This window comes from Lactuca sativa, chromosome 2 (assembly GCF_002870075.4).
Source record: "Lactuca sativa cultivar Salinas chromosome 2, Lsat_Salinas_v11, whole genome shotgun sequence".
In the NCBI taxonomy this organism is placed as follows: domain Eukaryota; kingdom Viridiplantae; phylum Streptophyta; class Magnoliopsida; order Asterales; family Asteraceae; genus Lactuca; species Lactuca sativa.
The window spans coordinates 120,658,662-120,677,368 of NC_056624.2; the positions used below are offsets into that span (position 1 = coordinate 120,658,662).

Genomic DNA, 18,707 nt, shown 5'->3' on the forward strand with positions numbered 1-18,707 from the left:
TTAGATAGTGGATTCTTTTGGCCTTCTATTTTCCATGATTCCTATGTGCTTTGTGCATATTGTGAAAAGTGCCAAAAATCTGGATCTTTAAGCTCTAGGAATCAAATGCCCCTTACCCCTATTATAGTATGTGAGATTTTTGATGTATGGGGTATTGACTTTATGGGACCATTTCTGCCCTCTTTTGGTTGTTCTTATATTTTGTTAGCGGCGGACTATGTGTCCAAATGGGTGGAGGCTAAGGCCACCCGTACTAATGATTCCAAAGTTGTGGTCGATTTCCTTAAGGTACAAATTTTCTCACGGTTTGGCACACCAAAGGCGCTCATAAGTGACCGTGGGACCCATTTCTGCAATCAGATGCTAGAAGCTGTTTTGAAGAAATATGGAGTGACACACAAAGTCTCAACAGCTTATCATCCCCAAACCAATGGACAAGCAGAAGTCTCAAACAAGCAAATCAAAAGCATCTTGGAGAAAACGGTCAAACAAAACCACAAAGATTGGAGCTTAAGGCTAGATGATGCCTTATGGGCATATCGTACCGCCTTTAAAACTCCTATTGGTATGTCCCCATATAGGCTTGTGTTTGGAAAAGCATGCCATCTTCTAGTTGAGCTTGAGCATAAAGCTTTTTAGGCGGTAAAGAAATTCAACATGAGTGAAGATAAGGTGGGAAATAAAAGGAAGCTTGATATCCAAGAGCTAGAGGAGATTCGGAATGATGCATACGAAAGCAACATGATCTACAAGGAGAAAACAAAAGCATACCATGACAAGGAGATATCCCGAAAGACTTTTATACAAGGACAAAAGGTGTTGCTTTACCACTCAAGATGCAAGCTAATTTCAGGAAAGTTGAGATCGAGATGGGTTGGTCCTTTCGTGGTCACAAGGGTGTTTGACCATGGTGCGGTGGAAATCACGAGCAAGCAAACGGGTAAAACATTCAAAGTCAATGGTCACAGGCTGAAGCCGTTTTCTGAAGGATTTGAGGTGAAGAATGAAGAGGTTGACGAGTTGGAGAACCCCACATACCAAGACTGAAGCACACTTGGGGGAAAAGTCAATCCAACGACCTAAAACAAGGGCAGCTAACCGGGAGGCAACCCGGGGGTATTTTCGTCATTTTTCTTTAAAAACATTTCGTTCTTTGAATTTTTATGGTTTTTATGTTCCAAATGTTTTTTCTCATTGTTTCCAAAAAAAAACAAACCTGGGGATGCAAAAGTATTTCATTTCAAAGAGAGAAAAATTTTCAAGTTCAAAAAGTGGGGATTAGCATCCAGAGACCAACACGGGTCGTGTCCCGCTTAGCCTTAATGGAACACGGGATGTGTCCATGAAAAACAGGACCCAAATTCTTCCAGAGACTAACACGGTTCGTGTTGGTTTTGGCCTATAATGAACACGGGTCGTGTCCATGCAAAAAGTACCCCCAACTCCTCCAGATCATAACACGGGTCGTGTTTAGTTTTAGCTTAAACTCAACACGGGTCGTGTTCGTCCTTAACTCATCATAAAACCCCCCAACACGGGGCGTGTTGATTAAGCCTGCGGTGACACGGGTCGTGTCCGCGCAGCAGTTTCGGTGCTTTTTAAAGAAAAAAATCGGGACTTGACCTCATTTATCCCCACTTTCACTTCCTAACAGCCTCTCTCTCCCAACAAAAACCTTAGGTCTGATTTTCATCAAAACCTTTCAATTTCTTCAAGATTTTGGTTTCCATCTACAAAAAGGTTTGATTTTCATCATCTACACTTCATCTTCTCCATCTTAAACACCATTTTCTTGCATTTTAATGGTGGATTTGGGGGTTTTGACAAACCCTAGATCCAAAAATCTCACATAATCTTGGTGTTTTAGTGTCTTAATATTAAAAAGGGCAAGCTTGGGGAGGTTAAGGAAGATCTTTTCCATCAAGAACAACACAATCCCACACACGATTCGGTAAATTCCTCCCAACTCTTAACTTTTGGATTTTGTGTACTTGAGTCAAATTACTTGAAATTGTGGTCTATTTGGACTTGATTCTTAGTAGGAAATCTTTGAAAACCAAATTTCCTGCGAAATTTTGGTGGCCAAATTCGAAGTTGACTGGACCCGTCAACAGTTGACTTTTTGACATATTGACCTATTGATTTTTAATTTGATCTAAAACTTGACTATGGAAGTTGCATCTTCCAAAAGACCAAGACACACCAAATCATCCGCCCGCCGTCGGAAGCCTAGGACCCCATCACCTCCATCTAGGTCCCCATCACCTCCACCTAGGTCCCCAACACCTCCAGCCGACCCGTCTCATTGTGGTGTCGTATGTCTTGGACAAATTCAACAGGGCAAACTTGAGTCATTCCTTAAACGGGTTCATGCCATCCAAAAATTCGCGCATGTTCCATCCCTAAAAGAGTTGCATGTTTACAATCAAGTCAAAACCCTATTTCGCAACATAGGGTGGCACGACTTGTTGAGGGTCCATGAATTGAGCTATAAAGTCCCAACAGTTGAGTTTCTATCCTCAGTTTATTTGGACCATGGGATCCTCTCCTTCCTTCTAATGAATCAAGACTATGAGATCTCTTTAGATCAAATCAATGCCATTGTGGGGGCCCCAACGGAAAACACATTTGGCCCCACTGACCCAATTCAAGGATACTTTGACTTGACATGGTGGACCCAACTCACCCAATTACACCCATATGTCTCTAACGCTGCTAAATCCTCATCACTTATCCATCCCGTGATGAAGGTAGCCCATAGAATCATTGCTTCGCTCGTCGCCCCTAGAGAGGAGCGAAGCACCATCAGCGCGCTAGAACTCAAAATCCTCTATGCAATGACCCATCCTGAGAATAACCTCATTCCTCATTATGGTCGGTTTCTGTGCCACAAGCTCATCCGCCTGAGCACATACCGATCGTGAAAGATTGTTTGCGGGGGTATTGTCAGCATGCTTGCCAATAGCGCCCAAATCCGAGCCCCATACCCCGGTCCCCATCAGCCACTGCCGGGTGAGCCTTATCTCAACACTATTGTCCTTGAGTTCATGCGACTCTTCCGTTCGGCAGACGATGGCACACACCACTGGACCGTGGGTCAAAATCATGATCCAAAGCTCCTCATCACACCAGAAAATAAAGACATTCTTGATTTCTGAAACCCCATTCACATGACCGATTGGCAAATCATTCCATACATCTTCCCCCACTTATACTCCACCGAGGTAGATGAGCAAAGTGAAGAAAACGGGGAAGATGGTGATGATGATGATGATGAAGAGGAGGAGGAGCCCCACCATGCTTCTCCCATCGGTGGTGCCAGCTCGTCCCATTATGTTGCACCCCCGTCTTATCATCAGCAGTATATGGATGAATTCCAGTCAATCCATACACGCCTCGACACCTACCAGCAAAATATTGCAAGCCTGACCCAGAATTTTTCCACCTTCACCACTCAATTTGCTCGGGATCAAGAGCGTCAACGCAAACATGAGGAAGACTTCTGGGCTTGGACCCGAAACCCTAGCTACTATCCTCCTCCTCCACCTCTGTTTTAGGTTGTTCCACCCTCTTCAAGCATCGGAGACGATGCTTATCTTTAAGCTTGGGGAGATCTGTTGTATATTAGGTTCATTCATACTCAGGCATGCATTTTCTTATTTTCAAAATTTTTATTTTATTTTCTCTTATTTTCTCTTTTCTATTTTATTTTCTTATTTTCATTTTCCTTCCATTGTACATTTGTACTTCAAAAAAATGTACGAGATGATGACACTCTTTACATACAATTGCTCCATGAAGTGGGAAATCAAGAAATCAAATGAAAGAATTCTGAGGCGACCGGATAGTTACCGGAAGCGTAGAATCAGCTGTCATAACTAGGGGACCCAAACACCGTAATTCGAGACCCTAGCCTTAGATAATAAAAATAATTTATATTGAAACATTTTTTTGGGCAGTAATAACAGCTTTAGGATGATTTGCTTTTGAATGTTTAAAAAGAATCTTTATCGGCAACTCTGAACCCACAGAACAGGGACCTATTTGTTGACACGCGTTACCCCCGCGGTAACAGAGAGCTTAAGTATCAGATCCACACAGTCAAGAAAGAAGGAAGGGTACAACTGTCATATCTAGTACCCAAATCAGAATTTCAAATGCGAAAACGAATAAATCTAAAGAAATTCCAAAAATGAAGATTGAAGAATCCAAATTCAAAACGAAGTACAATCAAAGTTCAATCAAATCAATAGCCAATTCAAGTCAAATCTGGCGAATGAAGAACTGTGTGATATGATACTTGTGGCTCTCGAAAAAGTGAAAGCATAGGAGCTGGGCCCCTTCGGGTGGGCTCACTGTTTCAGCGAAAGCTGATTCGCCGTGACGAGTTCTTAAGGATGCGTCGATTCTAATTCTTGGCCATCTAGTCTTAAGGACATGAGATCCGGACTATGTTATTTTCGCCCATAAAGCTTAGTAAGGTATAAAGATTAAATAAAACTTTGGTTGGATTATTGGGTTACACCGTTTCGGGTCTTCCTCACATTGAGAGTTTGTGATATGTGGAAGGAAACAGGATGGTTGCCAAGGTATCAATGATCGGAGCCCTATTGATGTAAATTCTTATCGTACCTTTATTTAATTACAAAAGTACATATTTTGTGTTTGTTCTTAATTTTCTTTTCTTTTGCTTCATTTTGTTTCTCAAGTGCATTTTGTACATATCTTAAATTTTCATGGCATTACATTGCATGCATTCATTCTTAACCTTTAGGATCCTTCATCCCCTTTTCGTTCTAAGTTTCTTTTTGTCATCTAGAAATCGTCATGTTTTGTCTGTTTCTTGTTCTTTCTTGAGGACAAGAAAGGTCTAAGCTTGGGGAGATCTGTTAAGTGCATTTTGTGCACCTTTTTGCACAGCTTTTAGCCCTTTTTTATGTATGTCCTTAGCATAATTTTTTTGTTTTTATTGCATTTTAGCATATTTAGGTTAATTTATTGAACAACCTTATTTGCACTCCTTCATGTCCTTTTCAGTTGAACCGGAGGTTGGAGCACGCTTTTGGAGGTGCTAGGGAGCGTTAGTGAAGATTGCGGGACGATTGGGCAAGAATCGGCAGAATTAGAAAAATCAAGTTTGGATGAGCATCCAGAGGGCAACACGGGGCGTGTTGGGTTTGGCCTAGAATCCAACACGGGGCGTGTTTGATGATCTCAAGCAACTTTGAATTCACTGAACACGACCTGTGTTCATTCAGCCTATATGGACACTGGGCGTGTTGGGCTAGCTGGGCATTTTTGAGCATCGTACTTCAGATTTGGAATCGAGAATTGAAGGGTTGGTTTACACTCAACACGACCCGTGTTGATTTGCTCTATTTCGACACGGGGCGTGTTCAACTTAAAAAACTGTCTTTTTGGCAGTTTTTCCTCTTTTCTTATGACAGGAATTAGGCCATTTTGGGGGGAAGCAAAGCAGAAAAAAAAAGCATTTTTGGAGAGAAGGAATTGAAGGTTTTAGCAAGGATTGTCCGTTAAACATTTGGAAACATTTTGATTTCATATTTGTAAGCACTTTAGTTCTTGATTTCATCTTCTAGATTTCTAGTTTTGTTCTAGTCATGTGTGGCTAGAACCCTAATTTCTCCAACTCATGTTTTGACTTTCTAGTTGTGAATCTAATCATATGACTTGATGTTTGTTCTTAATTTCTATCTAATGAATTTGATTTTACTTCAATCGAATGTTTGATTCTAATTGTGATTCTTATTTGCCATTTGAATTAGGGTTAGGTCATTCCAGTTATCTCTTTTACAAAATCCGTAATTGTTTTGTGAAATTGAACAAGTAACAAGCATTAAATTGATCTCTATTGAATGAATTTAGTGTAAATCTTATTCATACACTTTTACACTCCCGAGCTTATGAGGAGTATTGGGTGTTGTTGGGAACATTCTGTTGGAATAGTGTCTAAGGCTGCAACTATATTAGGCAAGTATTTGACCCGGTTGTGCATGGTCCTTTTGGGTTGCCTTCACCATAGCAACTTGATAGGATGATTTATTAAGAGAGAGTAAATATTATTAGTATATTATGAGAATAATATAGAGAATAATATATTGTTATTTGATTAATATAAGTCATAGAATTAATTGGAATTAATTTGGTGCCTTAAAGAGATTAATTAAATAAGAGGGTATAAAGTGTCAATTGTTTGATAGTTAAACTTTAGATTGTAAATCCATATAGATATGCATTGGATGGATTCTAGAAGCTAAAGGATAGTTCAAATCGTCCAAGGGGTTATCTAAGGAATGGATTTGGATAGCTTTAAGAGAAGATTATCCAATTAGGGTTTAAGTTGTAACCCTTAAGGAGTCTACAAGTATAAATAGACCCTATGGCATAAGGAAATCAGTACTTGATCTAAAGTAAGAAAAGCCTGGCCGATTTCCTCCCCTCTCCTCTCTCCCAAATCATCCTCCTTGCTATTTGGTGTTTGTAAGCCATTAGAGGAGTGACAATTTTGACTCTAGAAGCTCCAAGACAACAAGATCAACAAGGAATTCAAAGGTATGATTCTAGATCTGTTTTAACATTATTCTTACATCTAAATAGTCATTAGAAGTCTTGGATTCAAAGCATGTTTGATTAGAAAGCCTAGATCCAAGCATTAGGGTTTTGCATGCGCACATAGGAAAGTTCTTATGGCTAAAACCCATCACATTCACATAAAGCTTCATGCAATCTTTCAATCTAATTCTAAGAGTTTGTTTAGATTAGGTTAGTAAGGTTAGGATTAATCAAAGAGCTTGTTTTGGTTAATTATTGTGGTGAATGGAAAGTGTTAGAGCTTGTTAACACTTTCAAGTACCAATTTAGATAGAATGAAACAAAAGTCTTGTCATCTTGGATTCACATTGTTGAACTGTCATACATGAAATTGGAGTCTTTATAATATCTGAATTTAATTTACTCATTCAGCCAATTACTTGTGATTTTACTTTATTTGTCTAATCATTGCAATTAAACCCCCCTTTTTCTTTCATCTTTTGTGAACAAGTATCTTACGCAAAAAGGGTATATACTGATTGTCCCGTGTCTCTATGGATCGACCCTACTTGTCTTGTACTACTTTTTAGTGCAATAGAGTAGTGTTACTTAGGAGTATACCGTACCCCTATTATTTGTTGGGTCTGACACCCCAAACAACCACCTTCAATTATACCGAAAAATATATGAAAATAAACACGTAAAAATATATTTCTTTAGGTTAACGAACATAAGTTATTAATAAAAATCAAATTATATAATACGGGGTTAAAAACGAAAATTTAGAAAATAGAGAGGTAAAAGTAATTTTTTTCAAAGTTTAAAGTGAAGGGTTCAAAGTGATATTTAAAAAAAATAAAGGGGTGGAAAAGCAGCAAACTCAAAAACATAAAATATAGAAAAATTACATAAATTGTCCCTATGGTTTATCCTTTGTCACAAACTCAGTCCTTACAACTTGAAAATACCAAAATAATCTCATACTAACGGATGAACAGTAACGGCATCAGCAAAAAAGGTTATTCACGTAAGTTTTGGAAACCACAAACACAATGTTCGTCAAAAAAAAATTAGCAATGATTGAATTTGTGACATTTTTTAAACCACGGTGACCATTTTTGTAGTTTTGTTTAAACTTATTGTTAATACTACTAGTACTTATTGTGTTTATATTTTATATTAAACCAAAAGAAAATATAGGTTAGTTGCTTAAAAATTAGAATACCTCCATTTATGACAAACAATTATGTCTTGCACATCTTATAGGAATTTGTGTGCTAGAAATTTTTATTGTAACAAGAATGTGATGAATACAATAAGAGTAAATTACATGTGGATGTGGATTATGATGATCTATGTGTTATGTCTCTATGTTTTTTACTTGGATCGTCTCTATGTTTAGTTTTGTTATGTTTTTCATAAATGAAATGACTATACTATTTTTATCTTTTTATTTTTTATTTTTCTTATTTATAATTGTAAAATATAAAAAATCAGGCCCATCCAATATGAGACATCCTTCTACTTGTGGCATTTTCATAGTTGTTCACACTCTCTTCTCCCAGGAAACCTGCAAATTTAATTTTGATGGGGTGGTTTGCGGTATAACATATATAATATCAAACGGAGAAAATATATTTATAATGTTAATATGGTTTGGCGATGGTGGAGTAAGAGAAAAAGAGATAGAGAATCCTAAATATACTTAAAAGTAACAAAGGGGATATTGACTCCGAAATAAGAAATGGGAGGTTAATTCAGATTTCAGTTTTTTTGTGACAAGAAAATACAATATTTAACAAGAGTAATACAAAAAAGTTTTATTGCATTCAAATCAAAAATACTCCCTAAAGTTGGATGGTTTACTAAGAAAAAGAAAAATATCACCTTATGATAACATGTTAGACCGGTAATAAGAGATTACAAATGTTCAACTTCTATGTATATGTCTATATTTTGAATGATGTGGGCTAAAGAAATAATACATGACATGAACTTCCATAAAGTGTGAGGATTTAAAAAAACTAAAGAAACTTATAATTCATAAAAAAAAATTGGTTACTCAAACCAACCGTTAACTTATGTTTTATAAAAATATCCGGTTGAACATAACTATTTATTAGACTTTGTTAAAGAACATGTTTTTGTTAGTTTACAAAAAGTCAAATTGTTTGTTTGGGTAAAAATGACTAACTTAAGACGTGATATCTCAACTTGTATTTTTGATCAATCCACTTAAAATAAAGGTGTTTTGTCTTGTATATTTTCATCAAGATTCTCTCTTATCACAACACATTGTTTTTAAGTGGATACATGTGTAAATATCACCTCCCAATTTTAAGAAGCCGGAACTTTATAACAAAATATTTAGTCTTTCTTATTCTAGAATTAGCACTCTATTAGTTATAAAAAGTCTCATTAGTCGACCTCCTTTTAATTAATTCTTGCACATAAAAAACCCTAATTGGTATTTTTCTTCTCCTTAATTATTTAATTTGGTTTATAATATCCTACTTTCATTTCTTCCTATTTCAATATTGTATGTCAACAAATCGATATTTCAAGATACAATACCTAAATAAAGAAAAAAGTATGATGTTATAATACACAAACAAATCAAAGTATTTTCCTCCATCTTGAATTTAACCTTCAAATATACAAATACAAAAATTAAACCACATAGAGATTCCAAATTAACAAAATAGGTGTGATGAAATAGCATATGTATACCAAAAAGCAACTCTTTACAAAGGGTTCATATCATCATCATCATCAAGATCCTTTAACTAACATTTATAGAAGAACAACATGCAAAAGGCACCCATGACACTTTTCCCTTAGCTTTCTTCCTAACTTTCTTTCCCTCACCAATGTATTTAGGTGGAGACGTTTCCTTGTTGACCAAGTTTGACTTTCCAACTTCACTAATTTTCTCATTGTTGACCAAGTTTGACTTTCCAACTTCACTAATTTTCTCAACAACCTCAACCTCATCATCATCTTTTTGGATCTTCAATTCTTTAGGACTCAATGATTTCGCCTCACTTACACTTACAAGATTCTTTAAAGCACCACTAGCTTGTTCACTTGTACTCCAATTTGTAACTTTTGCTATTGCCTCTTCATTTCTCTTTCTTCCTTCACTTTCATTATTACCCACCAAAACACCTTCAGATTTTAATGGTTGAGAATCTTCTTCCACTTTGACTTTGACTTTGACCTGATTCTGGTCAACATTTTCTTCATTCGGTTCTACTTCCATCAAAGGTCCCTCAAAAGCATCTTGTTTATCCAATTGACTTTTATCTTTAGATTCCACATCATATGAAGCCGTTGAGAGCACTAAAAAACAATTAAAAAAACGTTAAATGATTAAATGTAGATTTTTCAAAACACAATATTGTGTTATAAAGAAATAAAAAATAAAAAATACCTGAAACTGAACCCCAATTTGCTTCCAAACTATTTCGGCTACTTGAGCCACTATCTTTTGAATCAACACCTTCGATTACACTTTCCACTATCTTTTCCTCACATTCAATAACACTTTCACTTTCAGATTCTTTCACAATTTCATGATTCGATTCTTCATTCAAAACCGATACACCATCATCAACTTTTTCAGACTCCATGGTTGACTCACCATTTTTATAGGTTTGACTTTCTTCAATCTTGTCTTCCACATTAGAATGTATAGTTTTATCATGGTTTTTGAAATCTTGTAACAAAGTCTCAGCTTGATCTACTATAGGTATATCACTAGGAACAGAGAGTATATATTCAGCTTCTTCTTCTTCTTCTTTTTCTTTTTTCTCTTGATCCTTGTCAGATTTAGAAGGTGCCACGTCAGATTTAGAAGGTGCCACGTCATCAACCAATTTGATTTTATCTTTGTGGGAGTGGGGCCCGTTTTTATCTTCGGTATCTGGGGTTTGAAAAACCTCGAGATTGTCATCACCTTTTATAAGCTCTACAGGACTGAATAACAGCTTGGTAGTATCTACAATTAGGAAAATGGGATCTAAATTAAGTAAGGATAAATTGATGAAACAAGAACCCTAATGAAGAAAAATCGTGTCTTAATTCGTATTACCGAAGAATCGCTCTTCTGCACCTGGGGTACTGAATCCACCATCGGAAAACTCTGTTACTGCATCTGAAAACAAATCGTCTTCGGATTTAGAGGATCTTTCGTCAATGATCTTCTTCTCAATCTTGGGACCTAAAAAGGGTAAAGAAAGTTATACAAAAAAGCAAATGGAATGCGAGAAATCTTGAAGATAACAACTAGAAACTGAACTTAAGGTTATTTAGTTTCTTCCCCAAATGAGATGCAAGAGATTATTTTATAGATCAGTAAAGCTCGAATAAGATACGATTAATCGATATACATATCAACTATAAGTTCTTTTAGCGTCTCGAATAAAAAGCCCAAATACGAATGGTGTTCGTCGAATAACATTTATATCATAAGATATAACCATAGCTTCGATTAGAATCTTCAATAGATGAATAAAAAACCCGAAAGAAGATTCAAGAACACTCAAATCATAAAACTCACTTGGGGTTATTTCAATATCTTCTTCATCAGAATAGTGTTCATCGTCTGAAACAGCTTCTGAATCAATAAGCTTAGGATACCCTTCAATGGTTCCACAGATTCTCTTATGTGCTCGCCTATGTTTAGAACTGGGGTGTGACTTCGGAAACGGCCACCCACATCTATGGCAAATATGCCCTGCAAAATCGAAGTAAAATCAAAATCCGCCATTAAAATATGTCGTATTCATAACGGTAATTCAATTCGAAATAAGAAATATAATAACTATTTCATAAATTAACGAAGAGAAGACCTGAAGAGGTGGTGGTTTTGCTCTGATCTTGGGTATCCATGTTTGTATAAAGATGAAAACACAAAAAGGGTTTTGTAGAAGATGAGGAAATGAGGGGAGACTTAATAGAAGAAGACTGAAGAATGTAAGAAGAAAAGTGAGGAAAAAACGATTTTTAAGAAAGTCTTTGTAAGGAGTGATGGTGATTGGTGAGTATATGGAAAGAGACATACCAGAGAGAGACACGTGAGACTCGATTCATACACTTTTTTTTTCTACCCAATTATTCTTTGAGAATGTCCTCAAATAGTAATTTACGTTTATAGTAAAGATACGTATTTATATATTGTGGAACAAATCAATGAAATCATGATCATGTATTTATAGTTATTTTAGGGAATTATGTTAAGAAATATTTTTAAAAATTGTCTAACAACTAGTTCTTGTGTTCATTAACAATAATGATAATTAGTTTAAACATCAAATATACAATTAAGTGAACAATAAAAAAAATCAGAAGAAACGAAAGGTTACGATTGATTAAAAGTTGAAATAAATTAACAGATAAATTATTTATATTGTGGGTATGTTTGCTTAATTAATTGATAGGTGGCAGATTGAAGTTGAAAGTCGGAAATCGAAATTTACGGTTTTTATTTGGGAATATGACTTGTTAAGGTAATTAATTTTTCGGTATGTACACATTTGGGTAACTATCTTTTTTTTGTATATATGTAGATAACAAATTTGTTGGAAGTGTTCACATATGACTATTATGACCTGCTATAGCAGGTTAAATCCTAGATGTGAACGCTTTCAACAAGTTCGTTACCTAGATGTGTACAAAAAAAATAATTACCCAAATATGAACAAAACGAAAAGTAAAAATTAAATTACACGAATGGTCCATGTGGTTTGAGGGAATTTGTGGTTTTGGTCCCAAACTTATTTTTTTAACTTGGATGGTCCCTACTGTTTATTTTTGTGGCACGTTTGGTCCCTGTCTTACATAGAAAGACTATTGTGCCCTTATTAATTTATTTTTTAATTAATTTTCTTATTTATGTATTTATTTTTTACATATTTAAAAAAAATCAATAGACCACACATATATGTATCTCCTCGGATGATCCCTACTGTTTATTTTTTAATTAATTTATTTTTTTTAACTCGGATGGTCCCTACTGTTTAATTTTGTTACGAACTTGGTCTTTGTCTTATCTAAAAAGACTATTGTACTCTTATTATTTTTTTTTAATTAATTTTCTTGTTTATGTACTTATGCTTTATATATTTAAGAAAAATTAGTAGACCCCACATATATGTATCTCCTCACGATCCCATCTTTCATCATTCTCAACTTCTATTTATTTTCCATTTTTAGTGGTATCGACGTCTTCATCATCACTTTTTTTTCGGTCCTTTCAACTCCGTCGAATCAACACCACAACCTACTAAAGATGAAGAGACAGTAGGTTATGGTGTTGGTTCGCCAGAGTTAAAGTACCAAAAAAAGATGGATGGTGAAGATGTCGATGTTACTAAAGATGGAAAAGAAATAGAAGATGAGGAGGATGAGAGATGAGATGGTGACCGGTAAGACCCAAATTAAATTTCTCAAATATGGTTTCAGGTTTACAGTGAGGACATACATATATGTGGGGTATATTAACTTTTTTATAAAAAATAAATACATAAATAAGAAAATTAATTAAAAAATGTAATAAGGGAAAAATAGTATTTTTAGGTAAGACAGAGACCAAACGCGTAACAAAAATAAACAGTAGGGATCATTCGAGTTAAAAATAAATAAATAAATTACAAATAAACAGTAGGGATCATCCAAGGAGATACAAATATGTGTAGTCTATTAATTTTTTAAATATGTAAAAAATAAATACATAAATAAGAAAATTAATTAAAAAATAAATTAATAAGGGCACAATAGTCTTTTTAGGTAAGACGGGGACCAAGCGCTCAACAAAAATAAACAGTAGGGACCATCTAAGTTAAAAAAAAAAAAGTTATGGACCAAAAACACAAATTTTCCCAAACCACAGGGACCATTCGTGTAATTTAAATTTTACTTTTTGTTTTGTTCATATTTGGGTAACTATTTTTTTGTACACATTTAGGTAACGAACTTGTTGAAAGCGTTCACATAGAGGATTTAACCTGCTATAGCGGGTCATAATGGTCATATGTGAACACTTCCAACAAGTTTGTTACCTATATATGTACAAAAAAAAAGATAGCTACTCAGATGTAAACATACCAAAAAGTTAATTACCTTAATAAGTCTTATTTCATTATTTGTATATAATTAAAAGTTCTCAAAACTACTTAAATGCTTTTTCATTACTTTTATGTTTAAAATAAAAGTTTTAGTTTAGGACTATCAAATAAAACTGATTTTTTAATTCGAGTTTCTTAAAAAGATTAGAATTAAAAATAAATCTCTTAAATACTCATAAAAAAATCATATCCGAATAGACCCATAAAAAAAATTTTCTTTTACAAATATTTCGCAATTAAGCTATTCTTTTTTTACAATACTAAGAGCATCTCCAACCCACTCTCATTCTCCATAATTTCCTCCATTTCTTCTCTCATTACTCTCCAACCCTATCCCATTTCTTCCTTCGTTTTTGGGGAAATGAATAGTATAACACCAAATATGGTGTTATATTATTCATTTATCCCAAAATGGGGATGAACTTTGAGTTGTCGGTTTTAATCTCTCGTTTTATATATTTATACATTTTTGGTTTTTTTACCTACTAATTATTATTTAAATGTAATATTTAATATTTATAATATTGTGTTATATATTAAATTATATTAATTAATTATAAATATAAATTTTCTTTTTGTTTATCAAATTCATATTAAAATTTAAATACTTATTGAAAAATTTAAAACACAATTATGTATTTTACAAAAGCTTATAATCACGTATTATAAATATAATATAATTTATTTAATATTATTGTCATGAAAAAAATATAGACTATATATTTGTTAAAACCAAATTAATAGAAGGGCTGTATTTGATAATTTATATAAGTTAAAAGAATGAAATATATTTTTTGGGGATAAAAATGGGTTAAAAAATGGAATAGGATTGGAGATGAAACACTATTTACCTAATTTTTTACTTCATTTTGGAAGGAAAATGGAAGTGGGATGGAGATGATCTAACATGATTAGGACGGTATTTATTAATGATAATAAAAAAAAATATAAAAAATAATATCATTAAATTAATCATTTAATTTGTAAAGTACAGTATGTTTTTGTGAAACGGTTATATAGAAAATAATAATGCATTTTTTTAAATAACGCCATTTTACGCAAAATAGGTATAAAATATTCATAATTTCTATAGATTTTTTGTAGGGTTACTGGTTTAAAAAATTCGTGAACAAATATTTTATAAAAAAATTATTATTTTATGGTACAAGTTAAAAACATATTTACGTTTTATTTTTATTTTTAGTTTTTGTGATTACCAGTGCTATTTACATCTATCAAGTATCAACTAAAATCATCGGATCTTTATCATTTTGCAAACTAGTTCCATGCTTTAACATCTTTCTCTACCCTTATCTTCTAAAACAATAAAACTGTTTTTTATTTCTTTTCTATTTTTTGAACCCACGAAAATTTATTAAAAGCCAAACTGAGAGTACAATTTAAAAAATACACCAAACTATGGGGAGGAGGATAAGTTAAAGAATACTAAATGGATTATACCACTTCACCCAATTGCAATTCCCCAATTTACACATATGTTTAATCCATCCCTAAATCAAAGTAATTGTTTGGTCTATCCTTGTGGAAGGTTTTGAAGGAGTATTGCTAAAAGTCATTTTGTTCCTTGCCAACCAAATACACCATAGAACATCATGAACAATGCTTAAAATGATCTTCTTTTTTCTTACTCCAATTTGGGGGAGAATTGAGTATCAATGTCACACCAATCAAATATCCTTGTGAATGTATCATGGGGAAATGAACATTCAGTTAATAAATGATCCGTTGTTTCCACCTTGTATAAGCACATTGGACAGATTGTTGAGTTAATGTTAATGCCCCTTTGAATCAAAGTTGTTGTAGTTAGGATTCTATCCAACCATGCCTTCAAAATAAATATCAACACTTTTATTGGGACCGAATTCATCCATTCCATATTCTTTGGGGAGGAAGCTATCAATACACAGTTAACATGCTCCCGTGAGATGTCAACTCTAAAAACATCATCTTGAGATAAGAAGAACTTCCACGACAGGGACGGATCTTCATTAGGACAGAGGGGGGGGGGGGGGGGGGGGGGGGGGGCTATGGCCCATGTTTTTTTTCTTCAGAACTAGTCCCTTTACTTTTAAAAATTTTACATATTAGACATTAAACTAAAAAAATTGACTGTGCCCCCCCCCCCCCCCCTATTCTCCACTTTTTCTACATATTTTACTTTCACCCCCCCCCCCCCCCCCTCCCCCCCAACTCGAATGTTCAAGCTCCGTCACTGTTCCACGAATCTACAACACTAAAGAATGAATTTGAGTTGACTATTGGCCGAAGTTGTTCAACTTCAGCTAAACACAATTATTTAGAAATAAATAAGCTTGAAATGTCGTTTCAAAGTTAAAAAAAATTATATTATTTTGTCTTATTATAGGAAAACAGTTCAAACTTTTATTTTTGAACGTAATTTTATACGATAATTTATGATTTTTTTATTAAAAAAATATAGGGTTTTTCAGTTAATTTGGGCAAAATATTATATAATATGGACGTTTACTATTTAAAAAATAAAACTTTTCAATAAATTAAAACAAAATAATAAAAATTTTCTAACAATAACTTTCTAACATGCTTACAAAAATAAGATATTAACAGTGTTATTTATACTCATATGAGAACTCTTTCATATACTTAAAAGTTTAGGGACATTATTGCAATTTAATAGGTTTAAGCTCCATTACTTAAAAGTTTAGGGACATTATTGCAATTTAATAGGTTTAAGCTTCATTGTGCAATTGATAAAAGGGAGATGAAATTTTTTTGGTTGTTTTCCTTGATACGAGAATTAAAAAAAGTAATGTAATTTCTTTCAATTTGTTTTCAGAAAATCTAACTTTTTTTAAACGATCACCTCTTAACTTTTTATATGTTAACATTCATAGTACATATTAAAAAAATGTCAATATTTTAATATTGATCATTAGTTTTAATTTTCTTTAAAATGTATCTTAAATCATATATTATACTTTTCCAGACGAAATTCAACTTGTTCTAGAAGGTTGGAAATTATTAATTATTTATTTTATCAAGATTCATGTAGCTATTATTCATTTTCAACGTGAAATCACAAAACAATCTTTAAATAATGTAGTGGTTTTAGGTGTGATCATTTATTTTATAAAATTCAGACTCCCTTTTATATACTTAAAAACGATTTAGAAGGAACGTATAAATAATCCGCCAGAAATGATTTACAACAATAATATATCCACAATCAACGTACTTTCAAAAAAAATTAAAATTTTAAAAGTCGCCATTATTGAACGTACTTTCAAACTTTATGGAACGTACTTTCAAAATTCTATCAATTGGACATCTCTTGTTTGTCTTGGATCTTGGCCTTCACGCTATACATAGTTTCAAGCCTTCCGCATCCATGGTCATCATTTCTCCGGTCAACGGTCTTGACGAAAACAAATTTTATTTTTATTGCAAGAATATTTACTTCCATATAAAGTGAATGTTTTATCTTTGTAATACTCCATTTTTTTTATCTTTTATTCATTTATAACTTTGAATAATAGAAAATTAAAAAGGACCCACCAAAATCCATAGGAATCAGAGAAGAAACCATACACGAATTTTATAAGGCTGGTAGGTGTGACATTAAAGGAAGATAGTGGTGGTAATGGGAAACAACACGCAGGCGTATAACGCCCAATAACGGTGAAGGGGGCGGTGTTTTTGTGTTATAACGTCCAAAATACCCCGGTGAGCGTTGTTCATACCCAACAGTCTAATAAAACCATAGATTTGTTTATCTTTCTTATGTGTGTATCAATGAAACGAATCAAGCTACCACAAGAGATTTCAAAATTAACCTATGGAATTGAAGAAGTCATAGGCAAAAATCAGGTTTGAGTTCCTTTGTTTGGAAACTAAAACTCGTTGCAAGTTAAATTCATTGATCATACTACTCTAATCTAGGCTAGTGTTGTTACATATGGTTCACGAATTCTTATGAGAAAGACACAAATGTATGTCTTAGTTAGAAGTTGGGCTCATATTCACTAGGTAGAGGTGGAGGTGGATGCAAACAAAGCTGATAAGATCAATGGTCGACTATGAAATCCCCATCCCCTTTGTTATGATGAGAGAGAGAGAGAGAGGGAGGGTTTATGAACATAAATGAATGGTGGTAAGAGAAAAATATAGAGGGGCGATGAGGTATGGTGGACGGCGATAATGAAAAATTGTAGTTATAGAGATAGACGATGGAGTAGGAGTGGAGGTGACCGTAGACATGACAATGGATATTATAGCAAACATGAGACAATATATTATCCATAATATATATATACTAGGCGAATGCCCGCGCGTTACGCAGAAACACCTATATAGTTAAAGTCTTTACAAATATATTATTTTTTTAATATAACAATAATGTTGTTGTTAAATTTGATATAATAATTTCTATATACTAAAGTGATATAATATATTGATTATTTTGAATCATATGATAATATATACATTTATTATAACTTCATAATTTCAATTGTTTGAATGGCTTCTACCCACGAGTTATACATGAATAAAATTAAATATAATATATGATTTGATGTTATTTATAGTTGTTTTTATTGCTAATTAATTTTTTAAAAATTATTTGCTTAATGTTTTAATTTCTATCATTATAATTATTTAAAACATCAAACATTGTTTTTTTATTTTAAAGCTAACAATATAATCATTTATATAGAGTTGTTTTTAACTATTGTTATTGTAAGTTATTTTAAGCTGCGTATTTGGAAATTTTTAACAATTATAAAAATATATTTAAGAAATGTTTTAGTTAAATTGAAATTACAATTTATTTTTTGCTTTTATGACTACAATTTATCACTTTTAACTATTTACAAAATATTCTTTAGTTTTTTTAAATGAAACTGAAATTTATATTTGAGTTGACATTGTAATGCGCAGAAACACCTATATAGTTGAAGTCTTTACAAATATATATTTTTTAAAATATAACACTAACGTTGTTGTTAAATTTGATATAATAATTCGTATATT

General features: G+C 33.2%; 2 protein-coding genes across 2 annotated transcripts; one reads left to right on the plus strand and one right to left on the minus strand.

Moving 5' to 3' along the window:
- Nucleotides 1-657: 657 nt before the first annotated feature.
- On the plus strand, nucleotides 658-1,047 carry LOC111888245 (uncharacterized). Its single transcript, XM_023884378.1, has one exon. It carries the CDS (start codon nucleotides 658-660, stop codon nucleotides 1,045-1,047), a length of 390 nt encoding a protein of 129 aa, XP_023740146.1.
- Nucleotides 1,048-9,166: 8,119 nt separating this feature from the next.
- Nucleotides 9,167-11,564, minus strand: LOC111887665 (uncharacterized). The gene is made up of 5 exons (XM_023883842.3): nucleotides 11,406-11,564; nucleotides 11,114-11,290; nucleotides 10,646-10,774; nucleotides 9,986-10,552; nucleotides 9,167-9,894 (listed from the first exon to the last, which is right to left on the minus strand). Exons 1-5 carry the CDS (start codon nucleotides 11,443-11,445, stop codon nucleotides 9,335-9,337), a joined length of 1,473 nt encoding a protein of 490 aa, XP_023739610.1. The 5' UTR covers nucleotides 11,446-11,564; the 3' UTR covers nucleotides 9,167-9,334.
- Between the last annotated feature and the right edge of the window lie 7,143 nt (nucleotides 11,565-18,707).